Source organism: Neomonachus schauinslandi, chromosome X, assembly GCF_002201575.2.
Source record: "Neomonachus schauinslandi chromosome X, ASM220157v2, whole genome shotgun sequence".
In the NCBI taxonomy this organism is placed as follows: Eukaryota; Metazoa; Chordata; class Mammalia; order Carnivora; family Phocidae; genus Neomonachus; species Neomonachus schauinslandi.
Window position 1 is genome coordinate 3,825,392 of NC_058419.1, and position 17,269 is coordinate 3,842,660.

At 43.1% G+C, this 17,269-nt stretch overlaps 1 protein-coding gene across 2 annotated transcripts in view; it reads right to left on the reverse strand.

Moving 5' to 3' along the window:
* Window positions 1–17,269, reverse strand: part of MTMR1 (myotubularin related protein 1) — a 56,604-nt gene that overhangs the window by 29,982 nt on the left and 9,353 nt on the right. The window contains exons 1-8 of one of the 2 annotated variants that reach the window (XM_044911514.1): window positions 14,210–14,247; window positions 10,155–10,230; window positions 7,232–7,326; window positions 6,750–6,857; window positions 4,204–4,305; window positions 3,814–3,897; window positions 2,841–2,990; window positions 1,765–1,953 (exon numbers count right to left, since the gene is read on the reverse strand). In XM_044911514.1, the coding sequence (XP_044767449.1) occupies window positions 1,765–1,953; window positions 2,841–2,990; window positions 3,814–3,897; window positions 4,204–4,305; window positions 6,750–6,857; window positions 7,232–7,326; window positions 10,155–10,200 (774 nt within the window). In that variant the 5' untranslated portion in view covers window positions 10,201–10,230; window positions 14,210–14,247. Of the gene's footprint in view, window positions 1–1,764; window positions 1,954–2,840; window positions 2,991–3,813; window positions 3,898–4,203; window positions 4,306–6,749; window positions 6,858–7,231; window positions 7,327–10,154; window positions 10,231–14,209; window positions 14,248–17,269 lie in introns of those variants that run through there. The other variant, XM_021683645.1, reaches the window with a different exon arrangement.

Below are 17,269 nucleotides of genomic sequence, written 5' to 3' on the forward strand. Positions count from 1 at the left end.
GCCTTCAGGAGGGATCAGAGTGAGATGGAAACTCGGGTATCAAATTCAACATACAGAGAGTGTCTGGAGTCGTGGCATTGGAGGAGACAGCCTGGGGAGATGGTGCAAAGTAGAAAAGAGGAGCCCGGATGGAGTTCAAGGAGCACCACGATTTGGAGGTTGCGGAGAGGGGAGGAACGAGTGAAGGAGACTGAGCTGGCCAGGTCAGAGAGAGGGACCCAGGCAGCGAGATGTCATGACGGTCACGCGGACAGAGCAGCTCACTCTGAGCTCAGGACCGATGACAGCTACCACGAACCAAATGCTTTCTCCGGGACAGGCCCTGTCCTGGGCCCTGTACAGTACTTCCAGGAAGCAGACATACTGTCGCTCTCACTTGAGAGGCGAGGCACTTGTGGTCTGGACAGATGAAGTCATGGCCCAGGGTCATGGAGCAAGTAACCAAGCCCCTTCTACTCTCCGAGCATACTCTATGTTCCTCCATGGCACACTGTGTGGCCACGTGGCAGATCGCGTGACTGTTGCTCAGTGTGTCCCTCCCCAGTGCCTAGCAAGCCGTGACACATGGCAAGCACCCAGGGACTGAGGGGAAATGGCATGTCCGGTGGCTTGTGTGCTCTCTGAAGCGGAAGGTAATGGCTTCTCTCCAGAGTGAGACAGGGGCGGTAGGAGGTTGGCTTTTTGGAGATTGTGCTCAACGATGGAATAATCACCATGGAAAGAAGAGGCCCAAGCTGCCAAGAGAAACAGACTCCCAGGCACTGCTAGGGGGACACGGGCTGGGCGTGGGGTTGGTGACCGTACCCTTACACATCTTGCCATTCTTGTGAGTGATGTGCTCTGGCACGCTGTTAGATGCCCGTGCCCGTCTCTTCCTGCTCACCATCCACAGCCAGCCCTAATGCCGCCTCCCCCCAGCCTCACCAGCAAGGCTGGCCAGGCCCTTTCTGGCCTCCCCACACACGCCGAACTGACCCCTCCTGTAACAGAGCACCTCACCGTATCTGTCTTGGTATTTCCCCCAGCACCTGCCCCTAGTAGGTGCGCATTACATGTCTGTGACCCAAGTGTCATTTTACAAGTAAGCATGAGATGGGAAGGGCTGCCGCCACCTTCCTGATCTCTGAAATGACTCACAGAGAGGGCCAAGTCCTCTGCCAGATGCACGCCTGCAGGACCACTGTCAGAAAGGCATTCATGAGCAATAGAAATGACGCAGTTCAGAGCTTTTCCTACTTGGAGAGCAGGTGCTGGAGGCGTGGCCTCTTAGCTGTGGCTGGGTGTGAAGGATCCCGTCCACTCCACCTAGCGGGGCTCGAACGGGAGCGGTCTGTGAATGACACTCCTGCATGTGATTTACGGCAACTTTGTACATGTGCCTGGTTTCACACAGGTGACTCCGTTCTAACAGAGCTTCAGACCAGATACGAATTAATCAAGTTATCTCCATAGTTCACGGGTTAAAAGGACTCCCAAGGGCCTCATGATCATTTCATTAAAAGTCTTACTTGATTCTTTAGGTGATAATCCTCTTTCTGGGTCTTTGCTTAATTAATTCAGCAGCCAGGATGGTGGAGAAGCAATGAGAGAGACGCTGCACAAAGCCCCACAAGCTATATAACGGTGAGGAACAGCTGGGAGCTGCTCAGAAAGACCCCACCTTCAGGTGGGGAGGAACTCCGCAGTCTAACTGAACTGCATAACAACCTACGGCCACCACGTAACAAAAGAGCCACCGTTTCTGTAACGTTACTGAGAACGTACCTTGTTGGTATCAGCGACACTGTTTTGTCGGGCATCGAAGATGATAAGTTTGTGAGACTGTGCGTTAGCATCCATTATCGTTTGTAAGTATTTTTCATCTTCTTTGCAGCGTTTATCATTGGGACCCACAAGTGGCTGGCTGCAACGGGTAATCGTTGCCTGACTTTCTGGATGAATCCACGATAACACCTAGTGTTTGTAAGCAACAAACATTAGTACGGTTCCTAAAACAGTATGTGCGCTGATTGCCAGGCAGTAAAAAGAAGTTGTCTTTTCAAGCAAGGCCTCTTCTGCACGTTTTCCTCGAAGGTGAGGGCTGAAACCAATGACAGCATGATAGTGGCTCTGGAACTCTCTGGGTCAGGTGGAAAGAAGTCTGACTAGATAAGCTCCAAAAATCCCCTTCCACCTCTCAAATTCTATGACTCTAAGGACAACAGAAACGAAGTCAAACTGACTAATGTCAAGCCTCACTCCTATTTGAATGACTCGTTTTATTTTGTCTAATTTAAAAACATCTTTGTATCTTCACGATCACATATGTGGCAGAATGAGGGCAAAGTGAAGACAGTGTCTTATGAGATCTAAAGCTAGGCCCCCAAACCTCCAGTTTTCCTCAGGTAGCCAGGAGACTCCGGATTATACCCGACCACAAACTCTAGGCTCAAAGACGCTCACTCCCTCCTTGGTTATAGTGAGAGTGTCATGGGTGGACATGTTATGTTCAAAGTCATCAAACTGCACATGTGCAGTTACACCTCAATAAAGCTGTTTAAAACACTTCAGCCCCTGCCGGCCCCTATGTTGGCTTGGGTAAGGGTGCAGCATTCCACTCAGCGTCTAAGAGAGTGTCTTTGCTCTAAGATGGCTTGACGAACCCAGTGAAGGATGCTGTTCATGCAACAGTATGCTCTTTCTTGCTACGCCTTTGTTAGTCTCCACAGCCTATTGAGGGTGTTAGGCTTATTTTTTCACTTTCTACTTTGTTCACTAGAGTTTTTTTCTGTCTTGTTTTGTTCCATATTAGATCTAATACAGTCTGTGTTTATGCCTGAGTGATGATGTTTATTACTTACCGGGACTCTGCCTTTTGCTCGAAAGGCTGCCACTTTTGAAAGGTCAGCATCTTTCACACTAGTTGGCACGACAATGACAGCAGGGTAGGTGTCACAGAGCTCATAGTTACTGTTCACTTTGGATATTTTCCAGCTCTCATTTGGCAAGCCCTGCAGGGTGTCAGAGCAAACTTTTGCATTTTCAAAAAGTACTAAGTGTGAACCACATCCATTTCTTATTTTCTCTGAAAAATCCATTCATAATTTGTTGTTCACTGCTACTTAGAAGTTTAAATATATGATTATCTAACATAACCCATTCCTTACCTATTTTTAAAAATGTAATGAAGCAGAATTTCCAAACATATTTTAAAATGGTAAAAATTACATACTAGAATCCCAATCCTGTACACTTCTTGCTGTGTTTTCTATAAAGAATGAGCATAGTATTGCTTTTGAAAAACCCATGAACGTTCTTTAGGGACACAGAAATGTTTTACAAACATCTACAGTAAGTAATATAAATCACCATACCAAATATACAGTGGACACAAAGATTAAATGTCATCAAAACAGTATCTTATTGGAATATCTTGAACCTGACAATGCACTGAAGACTTTCTAGGCACAGGAACACCATACCAGACTGATGTAGTCATGCCATACACTTAATCTAAGTGAAGCCATTGGTTTTGGTCCTTACTCATCAACTCATTACCAGAATATCTAATAAGAACCATCTGGCCGATTCGCTTTTTAAACCCAGTGCTAGTACTCCAATTGCCTTCTGGAAAAAGGCTGACTAGTAGCAGCATCAAAGGTCTGGCATCGGGCGAATGGGGCATCCCAGGGATGAAGAACCTACAAGCTAGGTAAGTTATACCAACGCACAACTTGTTTCAAACGGTTTTTTTCTCCACTAAATTTCTAATCTGTTAGAAAAGAGAAAGATGCTCAACCCATTATTTTTGGCTTGATAAGGACCATATTTTACCTGTCTCTTATATTCAGATACAGGATCATAAACTTTCCACCCATTCGTTGGAAATTTTTCTTTGTAGTTGAATGCAAAGAGTGTCTGGATACAAAAATCACAAAAATACACACGTCAGTTTTTCTTTGCTATATCATATACCCAATAGTAAAGCTTTTCATTCAGCTATGAGCTAAATATATTAAGATTTCTATTCTAACCTGTAAATTTGGAAGCAACACATTGGCACTTTCCTTAATCATTACATAGAACTGACAAATTTTAAATATCCTAATATTAGTCACAAACAGAAAAGAGATAAAGGAAACCTCTGGAAAAAAGGAATAATTAAACATGACTTTTTGGACCTCCCCCCAACACACATGCAAAGGTGTATTTTGGTGTACTTGCCTGCCCATTGGAAAGAGGAAATGCAAGTTTGTTGAGGTTTTCAAATATCCCAAGTTTACTCTGTTCTTCCTGCTTATAAGCAAGTCGCAAGTTCCTCATATCCTATTAAACAATTAGCAAAACTCATTTATTGAACATTTATTGAGTATCTATGAGTCAGACACCATGCTATAAAGAGATAAACAAAATATCTGTATTCATTTCTCATGTGATAGATTACTTCTACTAACAAAAGACAACAAAAGCACCTCCAACAAGGTAACAGCCATTGAAGAAACTGGAACAAAGGGGACAATATGGGGAAAGAACTCATCAGATGGAATCAAGAAGAAGGTTAGTACCTGGAAGATGTGCCTTCAGGTCCTGTGCACTGACTGCTAAAGGTGTGCCACAGAATCAGCTGCGAGCATTAAGCTGCCCAAAGAGCCGACTGAGATTTTGCACCATCCATAAAATAGAAATGCGACAGAGGTTTCTCCCTGAGCTCACAGCAAGGACTCTGTATCACATCAAGACTATGTCCCTCAGTGTGCTCCTTACAGAAATTACGATGCTGTTTCCCAGAATGTTTCTTAAACGCCCCACCATGAAAGCTGCTGGCCGAGCCCGTGGGAGTGCTCCCAGTGAGGTGGCTCTGATTTCTCCCCAGCACTGGTTTGAGCAGGGCCCCCTGACCTTTTTAAACCTATGCCGTTAAACACAAAAGTCTCATTCTTCTTAACATGACATGAAATTTGAAGATAAATATGACCAGAAACAGATTAAAGTAAGAGCAAATCGGGAAGTGGCAAAGTTATTGTTGCAATATTATTTATAACAGAGAAGAATGGAAATGACTGAAATGCCCATCGATAGAGGCTGGTGCGCTGAGGAGCTGTCAGAAACCAGCAGCAGTTCTGCACTGATACCAAGGAGTTCCAAGACACACCGTTAACGGGGAAAGAGGGGGCAGATGGGCTATGTAATACACTACCATCTACGTTTGTAAAGACCACACGGACATGCCTGTGCGCCCACCTGCTGGGACTGGAACAAGGTGGCTAGGGGGTTGGGTGGCCAGAGACTTACTCTTCCCTACACACCCCTTTTGTACCCTCTGAATTGTGTACCACCTGTTAAAAGAAACCAAACCTTACGCCCTGCAAGGCTCTCAGGTAGGAGCTGAGAGGGCTGGGAACATGGCCCTGGCATGCTAGGCTGGAAAACATTTTAAAGCAGCTATCAGCAAATCTCACCCTGGCCATGAAAACAGCTTCACTCAACAGCCCCAGACACCTGCCTAAGCAACGTCACTTCCCAGTGCGCCCTCCCTCCAAGCTACTCTGACTACACACACACACACCTTTGTAGCTGATGGAGCTCACTTGCTATTTAGGATTGCTGAGAATGCAAATCATTCCAAGCAAAGGAGAGAGCAGGTGCGAAGACTCAAAGCCCGGGGCGGGGGGGACGAGGGGGGGAGACACAAGGTGAGTGTGAGCAGCTGAAGGAACCGGACTAGCGAGAACGAGGGGAGCGTGGCCAGAGGCGAAGCTGCACAGGGCAGTCATCCAGCTCAGACACACAGGCTTTTGGTGAGTCTTCCCTCTAGCCTAAGGATGATGGGAAGCTACCGGAGAGTTCTAAGAAGGAAAATGTCAAGTTCCCAAACTGCAGGACCATCAAATCACCCCTCTGCTTTAAGTCCCACAACCACTTCACGCGGCTTGGCATGGGGAACCCTGGCCTGAGAAGGACGGATGCGATTTGTCGCAGGACAGCACTGCCCTGAAGTGCCCACAGGGAGTCTAGGATGCCAATAGATTCATGATCTGCAAGAGTAAAGGATTCTTTGAAAAAATGGGTTCAGCTGCAGTCTGGGGCCACACCAGAGGGAGCTGTGTTCAGAGATGTGATCAAAGCAAACATTGGCAGGAATCCAAACCCTGACCGTGGAAGGGACCCTAGCAATTCCGCACAGACTCTCTTTCCCGGGACTTTAGGGTTGTTAACAAAGTGCACCCCGTGAGGTAAAGTCTTTGGGAATAAGACACACCAGTTAAAGTGTTTCGTAAATGACTACTCATTAAAATCATCACACACATTTCTACTTAATGCACTGGAGGAAGAGAAGAAAACCAAACAAGCATGGCTCAAGTGAAAATCCCAACATCATGTTTTTAATCACAGAATTTGTAGGCTATTGCTGTCTCTTCAGGAAGTCTCTGACCATCCACTGTTCTGAAAGGCCGTGTTAAAACAACAAACTGGAAAAAAGTATTGATCTCTGCTTTTCACTTGTTTCTCTGAAATGTAACAAATAACATCAGCATTTAGGTTATAGGTCCATGTTTATTAGAATACTTCGATAGAAGACAAGAGGTTTACCTCAACAGCTTGCAGAGTGGTATGAATTAGCTGATACAAGATTTGAAGAGGCCTCTGTCCTGAAACCATGGGAGTTACTAATAGTCCCAGGGACTCTCACTGCCCAAAGACCGTGAAGAACGCGTCAGCAAAAGCTCCACACTGACCGCCCGGCAGTTTCACCTGTGTTCGCACCATACCTTGCACACAATCTCTATGCCACAGGAATTGTCCCCGTGGCTCTGCGCTCCAATCTTCTCAACTCTGCTAATCACACCAAGGGGAACATCGAGGACAAACTTCGGGTCCTGGGTTTACAAATTAACAAAGGCCTATCAGTGCCAGTCCTCAGGGCTTTCACACTTGAAGTCTTCTCTGGGTGAAAACACACGTTTAGTTTACATTTCCCCTTTGTCCCAACTATAAAACTGAAGTCTGATTTATAACATGCTTTATGAAGTCGATGTCAAGGCTACAGTTAAACTCCTCCCACCAGGTCTAAGTGTGACTTTAACAGCATTTTTTTCTAGATGCAAAATCTATTTCCAAATGTGCACATCTTAAAACTCACCCTGTGGTTCTCTCAGAGTGATGGGATTTCAGGGTTCTTTTTACTTTCTTCTTTATTGTTGACTGTGTTCTGAAGTGTTTTTAAAAATGAAATACCCCTTTAAAAACTTACCCGCTCTACATTCTTGAAGTACATCTTAAAGTCAGTCACCGTCAGGCTTCCACTCACTGCTCCCATAAATGGGCAGATGTACATGACGTCTTTCACTGAAAGAAAGAACCCCAAGTAGCAACTTTAGCCACAGACGTGTGCTTCAATAAATCTTGCGTTTCTAAATATATATATATTTGTGATTCCAGTTTTCTAGGAACTTTACCTTTTTTATCACATTAAAGACAGATAGTCTTCTAAGAAAATTCCATTTTGTACAACAATTCTGATTTGCTACTTAGGGGGGTTTTAAGTAAAGGGCCTCTTAATAAGTTACATTTTGTCATTGTTTTCCAGGTAGTTAACATTTTCCCTGAGTGATAAATTCATCATGTTCAAAAACACAGTAATTAAACTCTGAAGACCCCGGGCTGTTATTTCATCAATTACTCCTAATGAAAGCTAATGCACCTCCAAAGGAAACTGTTTTACAGATGACAAAAAGTAGAACCACATCGGTGGCGTGGAAAACGACTTCTTTGCTTCAAATTCCTTATCAGCTTCCATATCAATTTTTATTTTCTTATTGTTAATATCAACATATTTAGTATCCCTATCGACAACGTACTGGAGTCCAGCAGGTGTGAAGAAGCTCACGCCTGTCACAAACATAACCACATCTTCACCATCTTCTCTAAGTGCCACTGCACAGGAATAGCAGGAGCGTATACAGCTACAGAGGAGTCCGAGGGGGACAATTAAAGGCACTAAAGTTGTCATCCAGCCAAGTTCTCAAAACACTTCCATTCAACTTTTCTATAGCTCAGTATGTACTGGGCAGCTTCCATTGTTGGGGTTCTAGGGGTAACCGGACACAGTTCCTGCTCACAAGCAGCCAAGCCCTATGAGAGGTGCTACACAGAAAATCACTATTATATGAGAGCCTCACAAATGCTATCATCACCGTGGGTGCGGTAAGAGCTCAGAAAACGACCCACTTAGCTCAGCAGGGCAGCAGAGGGTGAGGCGGGATGGGAGAAGGAAGGGAAGGAGGAGAGAGTGCAGAGTTGTTGGAGGTCAGTGTGGCTGGGTCAAAGGGTGAAGCAAGGATGACAGGACATGAGGTCAGAGAAGACTTATTCGTGAAGGTTCACAGCAGCTTTGTTTGTAACAGCCAACGAGGAGAAACGGCCCAAATATCTACCAAGAGATGAATGTAGTGTAGCCACATAATAGGATACTGTTCAGCAGTAAAAAGGAATGACTTTTGACGCATTCCACAATATGGATATCAAAATAATTATGCTGAGTGGAAAAAGCTAGACAAAAGAAGAAAATACTCAATGATTACGTTTCTAAAACACTGTAGAAAATATAAATTAGTCTACAGTGCTTGGGGATGGGGAAGAAGGCATGGGAGGGAGGGATTATAAAGGGCCCAAGGACATTTCTGGGGGTGATGGATATGTTCATTATCTTGACTATGATGATGGTTTCCCAGGTGCATAATGTGTCAAAACTCTTCATGTTGTACACTTGAAATCTGTGTAGTTTGCTGTCTGGAGAAGAAGCAGAGGCATGACATATAATTAGCTCTGCATTTTAATCAGATCATTACAAAAGCAGCATGGAGGTAGGGCTAGAAAGAACTCCCAGAGAAGGAATAGTCAGAGAGGCCAGAGGACCACCAGGAGTGAAAAAAGTTCCAGAAGCTAAATGAAGAGTTTCAGGACGCTTGGGTGGCTCAGTCGGTTAAGCATCCGACTCTTGATTTCGGCTCAGGTCATGATCTCAGGGTTGTGAGACTGAGCCCTGTGCAGGGCTCTGTGCTGGGCTTGGAGTCTGCATGAGATTCTCTCTTCTCTCCCTCTGCCCCTCCCCCTGCTAAAGAGAGAGAGAGAGAGAGAGAGAGAAAGAAAGTAAAGAAAGAAAGAAAGAAAGAAAGAAAGAAAGAAAGAAAGAAAGAAAGTTTCAAAACCACCGATAGGATAAGCAGGGTTCAGAGCCACAGGCTAGGATACTCAGCAGCAGTATTGTTTGGAGGCCCTGGGAGAGCCCAGCTACTCAAACATTCTTTTTTTTTTTTTAAGATTTATTTATTTATTTTAGATAATAAGACAGCGAGGTGGGGGGAGAGGAACAAGCAGACTCCATGCTGAGCCCGACATGGGGCTCAATCTCATGACCCTGAGATCACAGCCCAAGCTGAAACCAAGAGTCAGATGCTTAACCAACTACGCCACCCAGGTGCCCCTCATTCTTGACACAAGATGATTATACTGAGATGGAGCACACATCTTTGGGAGGGAGCAGTGAGGGAAGAAGGCAACACTCAGGCTAGCAAACTACTGCCCAGCCCAACCCCGGCAATGGTGAGATGAAAAGGTCACACCCAGTTGCCCTCCCGTCTGCCCACGGCACAGTGGACTCCCTGCCGAACGGCCTGGCGGGCCAGAGGGAGGATGGGGGCGCTCTACTCATGCCACTGCCCTTACAAGGCAGGGTGGCAACACACGCTCTTTTTCTTGTGCTCAAATTGTACTTTCTGGAACCTCATAAGCCACTGAAATTCTTTTGCCAAGTTGTCAAAACTGTTATTAAGATATGACATGGATCTTCTGTCAATATATTCTTATAGTGAAGGATTCCAACGAAGCATTACATTACACTGAGTGTCTAATCAGCCTTCAGTTCCTCAGGAAAAGGCAGGCCCCTCTTCTGTTGGTGATGTCACCGAACACTCAACTGGAACTTAGAGCGATCCTATATAGTCTTCTATCTCTTAAGGTCATGAAGACATTAAGAGAATGAACAGACCTAGTCCATTTGTCCCCTAATTAAATTGGTTTGGCTGATCTCCAGCACATACATCACCTGTGCTCGCAAGTAAAGTGCCATTTCATTTTATAGCTCTCTATAAGCGCAGTGTACTCATTAAACTTACCAGTGGCCTTGATGGATTCTCCTGGAAAGAGTGGCGTTTCTTCCATCTGTGCCAGCTTATTTCCATCTCTTAGAGCCTGGCAAAAAACCAAACAGGAGTAAATCTCACTTTGCTGCTGCATACCTGAGAAGAATGGTGGTGTTCTGTGCTCTTGCTACATGGCTACAGAAGCGTGCAGACTGGATGCCCCCTCCCCCTACAAGACAATCTCAAAGCTCAGCATCACAGGACACCATGCTGCATTTTCTAGCAAATTGTTACACATATTTAAATTCACAGTTAGAAAGCATTAATACAGAAATGGCTTGACATGACAGAAAGATACTGTAACCACTACACAGACAGCTATTATAAGGTGCCTACATAATTTGGAAATAAGGTCAGAAAAAGGTTACCTTCTGAGCATGAAACTAACACAAATGAAATCAACATTAAATGTAGGTGCTTAGCTAGCTGTAGAAATTACCCAGCCTATAAGCACTATCTAGTGTGGGAAACCCTGAAGTCTAATTGAAGTAACCAGGGAGGGGTCTCATAGCAGTAACATTACTAAGGAAAGCCCTAGGCTTTTGTACTGCAGCCCAGCTACCTGCGTGTGTGCACAAAGCGTAGGGGGTGGGGGAAGGGAGTAGCTAGTGGGCTTGTCAGTGTGCATCCCATCCAGGCCATGAGAGAGCGTGCGCTCATCTGGCAGACGGGTATGTCCATCACTACTGCGGAGCAGGGTGTGTTCATCAGGCTTTTCCCAAACCAATTCACCCTGCGCTGATTCCATGCTCACCAAGCAAATCACTAATGACTTATCAGGTTTCCTGACTACAATGATACTAGGAATATGACGTCTTGGATGGCTGCAGAGACACAAGCCCAGATTTCCAAATGTCCAGGTTGGCCCTGCTGCCCACCAGCCAGTTTCTTGTGAGTTTGGTTGGATATAGTGCCAGATAGTTCAGGAGAGCTGAGAAAATGGTGTTCGAACTACAAAGCTATGGACCAGAGCCTGAACTCGGGGCCTATTCCAAGTTACTGCCACCCTGTGACATGCTGCCAAGGAAACTGGTCACTTTCTCCTCTGCATCTCTGACACAATGTGTCACGAATAAGAATAAGGTGTTCAAAACCCCAGCAATTCCCAAGCTGTGTTTCATAGAGCATTAAATTCCCAAGAGACGTGAATAGGTCTTTTTCGGTCAAGTTTGGGTAATGTTGGGTTAGAGAAAAGCTAAACTGTGGGTTTTTTTTTTTATTATAGTGAGAAAAGTTTTTAGCATATTAATGTACACCAAATCAGCAAGAGGGCGCTAGAGTATGTCACATTTCCCATACCGATTTGATCAGTGGCTGCTTTCTCCAAAAAATAGTTAACATCGGGAGGCCAGTAGTGTTCAGTGGAAAACAGGTCAGACAATACTGTTTTCAGCATAATTTTGTGAAGCAAAATATTTAAAATGGATTAGAATTTATAATTCTAAATTACTGAAAATTATAATTCTAGATTATTGAAAATTCAAAACTAATTTTTTGCATAGTCATAAGAATACTTCCATGTTTTGTTAATGGGACTTAAAGGTCAATTTAAAAACCCTATACATCATAGTTTTATCATTTTTATAAAACAAAGGAAAAAGGTCAAAATATAAAAAGCAGGGGCGCCTGGGTGGCTCAGTCGTCAAGCGTCTGCCTTCGGCTCAGGTCATGATCCCGGGGTCCTGGGATCGAGCCCCACATTGGGCTCTCTGCTCTGCGGGAAGCCTGCTTCTCCCTCTCCCGCTCCCCCTGCTTGTGTTCCCTCTCTCGCTGTGTCTCTCTCTGTCAAATAAATAAAATAAATAAAATCTTTAAAAAAAAACTTAAAAAAATATAAAAAGCAAATTCCATGCTAAATGTCAGTTGGGGAATGTCTGTTCTACAGGAAGGGTACAAAATGATGCAGTCCATCCTCCTTATCAAGATACATGATTAAAAGAATACAGATTAAGGGCTCATTATTACCTCTGAACAATTTTATTCAGCTTGATGTTTTGGTCCAGATTGGTTTTTAAAACACTGCAGTAAAATTTTTTAGGGACATAGAGAACCATTAAAGGATAAATGGAGAATTGTTAATGGATTCATTTTTATACTCACACCTGATTTGGAAACATCTTTTATCAATAAAGCATAAGCCAATATTTATACTTCTAAATGTTCAGTTTTAGAAATACTAACATCACCAATCTTAGAAGTCTTAATTTGAAGTTCTGCTTTCTTTTGCCTGAACCAGTGATTAATTTTACAATATAGTTACAAAGTGAGAAAGCTAGTTCAATCAATATCTAAGTTTAGGGTTACTTCAAATATTACACTGTTAAAGCTTATTTTAATGGTTAAATATTATCATATATAGACCTAAATTCCTTAACTTATATTTAAAAATAAATGGGGATGGGTTATTTTGAAATATATGTACCAAAGCAAGCTGTTCTAATCAACTGAACCTGGAAGGGGAGCGGGGAGGGGCGGGGGGGGGGTGTGATTCACTTTAAGCTTTATAGCGAGCCACATCAAACACTTTCAAGTCCTCTACACGGGACTAGCTACTAAAAAGTTGCAGATGGGCGACACCAGTGACTGGGACCACTTTGAGAATGTACAGGGCTCTCAAGATTGAGGTTGAAGATCAAATATGTCTCTTCTTTTCTGATAGTCATGTTAAATTTGGCTTGAAATACCTGTGCATATATATGAGGCATGGACGTGCTGGTAAGACATGAGACAAATCTTTCACTAATAATAATTCAATCCGGGGCATGCTTTATAAGTGATGGAAAAGCAACTATCAGAACAAAACAAATGATCCCACTGCTTCTGATTTTCCCATAAAAGTCTGATTTTGTACAGGAAACACATTTAGCTTTAGCATAGGAATTCAAGAGAAGAATGGTTTCTAAAGGCTCGTTATTTTGTGAGTACAGTAGATTCCCTTAATCAAGCTGGTGTTAGGAAATGGGACTCACACTTGTGCTACATTAAGCTTTGACTGCAACTACCAAGTTGCACAAGACATGATTTGACCCTTGATTTATCCAACCCATGTACAGTACAATCAAAGAATGGAATAGAATTCTTGTGGACAAAATTTGATCTCATGAACGCACTCATTCCTCTTGGCATCTCTGCTCCATGTGTTGCCCAGTTGAGGAATTCCCTGTGATGATCTCATCCAAACCCTCTTCCAGTGACCCTGAAAGTCCAACGGAAGGCCCACCAGCTCCCTGAATTTGTCCCTGAAGACTCCAGCCCACCAGACGGCCCTGGCCTCTCTGCTACTTTTCTCATCATGAATCGAAGCTGCTGTGTGGACAGTTTCTATAATGGCTGCATGCCAAAAGCAGTGGTTTTCAAATCGGGCTCCTCAAGGTGCTTCCAGGGTCACCAAAGGAGGGTGGGCTGGGCAAAGGCACAGCTGAGCACGGGGGTAGCTGACCATGCTTCCCTGGAGCTGCTCTTCTAAGCGCTTTCATACATGGAGATTCTAAATAAGCTTTGGAGAAAGTTCTGAGGCTTTAAAAGACTCCAGAGGGTCTTGAGGAACCGAGCAAAGAGTAAGCACTCAAGAATCTTGATGCATGATTTTTTTTTCTGATTAATAAATATAACCCATATGGACTCATTCTACAAATACCTACAAGGTACCAGGTACTATGTTGGGCACAGATCATGTAAATTTGAATAAAACAAAGTCTATAACCTCAAGGAGCACCCTGAGCATATGCATCTGTCCCCTCTCAATCTCTGTGAAGGCATTTCAGAGTCCTGCTGTGACTAAGACTCCTTACCTCATAGCTAACCCTATCTGGGAGAACTGAGAAGCACAGATGAACAAATTTCTGGTTGACAAAATGTTGGATAAACCAATTTTTGCAAATAATGTCATAATGGAATCTACCAAACTTGGACAGGAGAGCACTACTGTAGTGGAAAAGCATTTGCTTATCATCTAGAAATCTAGTATGAAATGGCTTCTAAATACACGATCTGTAGCTACAAACAGATGAACATGTAGAACTTGCCACCTGATCAGCTTCGGCTTCAGAAGGGTAGCCATTGTGTTCTTCCTGAATCTCCTGCACAGCACCAGGTGCATGGACAAGAAAGGGCAAAGAGGAGAAAGAGAAACACGTGCAAACAGACAGGTGAAAGGACAGAAGTTCTTTTTTAAAGAGACACTAAGCATGTAAAAGTTGACACACCTTTCACGGCTTTGCATATCACAACATTTTCCCCCTTGGAGTTAGGGAAATAACGTGTTGGTCATCTATAGCATCCTCAGCCTAAAATGGAGTATCTATTCTGTACTTGTGTTGGGGGTGGAAAAATGAAAAGCAAACAAACATCATGGATTTCAAAGAATGTACGGTCTATTTTAAATCAAGCAATACTATAGCATATGGCAAAGAAACAAAATAACAGACACATAATATGCTCATAGAACATAAAGCATACCATAGTAACCAAGTAAAGGGCAAAACCAAGCCAAAATACAAAGGCAGTTCATAGACACGTATTTTAAATGCAGTAAAGTACTCATATACTCTACAGAACTACTGCTCAGGGCTCAAGTCCACTAGTATTAACAAGCTTTCCACACACATGCACATGCACAGATTACATGCTGGAGACATATATATACATATAATCTGCAAATTATTGCTAAATAAATGTTGTGCTTTATGAATCAATACTGTATTAAAGTATCAATGTTCTCCAAAGAAACAGCTAAAAGGTCACATATCTTTGTTTTCCAATCTCTTTAAAGGTATACTGTGCTTAATTTAACCTCTTCATAGAATCAATTCATTTTTGAAACTTTAAAAATTGGACGTTCGGTTCAGCAGGTGATAAAAGAACATAAATGCTGAAGACGCCAAGATGATAACCCCTTTTAAAAGTTGTATCTGGGTGGCTCAGTTGGTTAAGCGACTGCCTTCGGCTCGGGTCATGATCCCGGAGTCCCGGGATCGAGTCCCACATCTGGCTCCGGCTCGGCGGGGAGCCTGCTTCTCCCTCTGACCCTATCCCCTCTCATGCTGTTTCTCTCTCTCTGTCAAATAAAAAAAAAAAAAATAAAAAATAAACAAAATCTTTAAAAGTTGTATCAGCTCTCTGAGGCTGCAAATATTAAAATTTGGCATAGATATATTTTTTCTTCATGAAACTTTGGTTCCCATGACTATATTTCTCTAAAAGGCAATCAGTGAAGAAGTAGCAAAGCTTTACAAGAACTTACTATTTCTCACCTTTCATTTTTGTCAATATGGTAAAATCGCTACCTAATTCATTGTCATGCTTTATCATCAGATTGGATTTACTACACAGTTGGTACTGCTACCATTCAAAGCAGGGTCATTTTTAAAATGCAACGGGTTTTGAAATTTCCATTTTTTTAAATACAAAGAAAATGAATCATTCTTTGATAAAATTTTTAAAAACAGAAAAATGAATGACTAAACAACAAAAAACTACACGGTACTTCAAAGTCCATGCAAATGGGAAGCCAAACACTGATATTTAACAGTGTGAATCAGTGAAAGAAAATGATTCCCACAAGTAAAAGGAAATGTGGTGAAAACAAGATTAAACAGAGATAAACCAACTGGGATAACAAGAATTTGACTTAACCTGCTTATTTTTGTACTACTTCATTGGCTTCAGTAAGATTAACCATTTTAAACTCAAGTCATTATTCTGTCAAAATCCACATTATTTTCATTGCATGGGAATAGGTTAATTTTCAACATCTGATACTCAGGTTCAAACGCATGCACATTACCAATCTTTGTCTTGCTTTATGCATATTCTGAAATAAAGGGAAGGAAAGTCATGAGGAAAATATAAGCGACAATCCACTACTCATAACAGCTACATCTGTATTTTAAGAAATATTAAATGGAACTCATTCTGTTAAATTTATCCACAAGACTGGCACTTCTGCTCTTTAGATTCAGCATGCAAACAGAAAGGTGACTTGAAATCTCACTTAGATAGGATGGACAGCAAATCACGACTTTGTTGGTGTTGTTAAATTCTTTAGCATGAGTTATGTGGTAGGCGAGGTGAAAAGAGGACTCTGCAGGCCTGGCCATAGAAGCCCCTGCCATGAATCTCCATTTGGTCAGAATTCATGTAGCCCAACAAGTCAGTACTGCACACTGGCAACAACTTGAGCATCCTGCCCTCACACACACTGGCTTTCATCGCACATAAAAACACCGTAACAAATAAAGCGTTTCTAGTGAACACTTAAAGCTATGACACAGCACAGCAAGTTGATCGGAGTGACTCATAAACCCAGTGAGGAGGCAGAGAACACTAAATAGACTAAGTGTTCGATCAAGCACAGAGACACACAAGTAGGAGGTCCATGTGCCGAAAGCCACATATCCTTACCCTTATATCAGGCCTCCTGAAAACCTGTTAGTTAAAATACAGAACATCATCATCATGGACACATTACTATTGACCTGTGAAAGATGCTGTTAAGCTCACCAGCCCATCCCGATGGAACAGAATAATCCTCTAACTAAACCAACCAGATCAATCCTAACACATTTGCCCTCCAAGTTTTGTTTGCTATCAAATCAATCTTAACACATTTGTCCTGTAATTGTCAGGCAAGTCTCTGATTTGGAGAAACTTATTGCCCTTAGGCTAAGACAAACTACATTATTTTAAACACAAACCCCTTCTGTCAAGTACCATTATAAGCCATTGTGAACAGGCTGTGTATGAAAAGTTCAGTTGTGTGTCTGTTTGGAATACTGAATGCATTTTCCCCATGGAAACAATGATACAAAACGGCGGTTCTGCTCCCAAAGCAGCCCACAGAAACAAAACAAAAACGGAACCCAAAAACCACAAAGCCCCCACACTTGACCCAGAGCACGGCTCAGCTGTTTGCGCTAATGGTATCATAAACCCTAGTTAGCCATAAATCTTAAGCTGGTTTCTATAGAAATCCTATTTCCAACTCGTACTCGGGACTCCAAAATGAAACTCCCTGCTGTGGCTGCCCCCCCCCCCCCCCCCCCCCCGCCCCCCCCCCCCCCCCCACACCGGCCAGGGACAGCCACCCG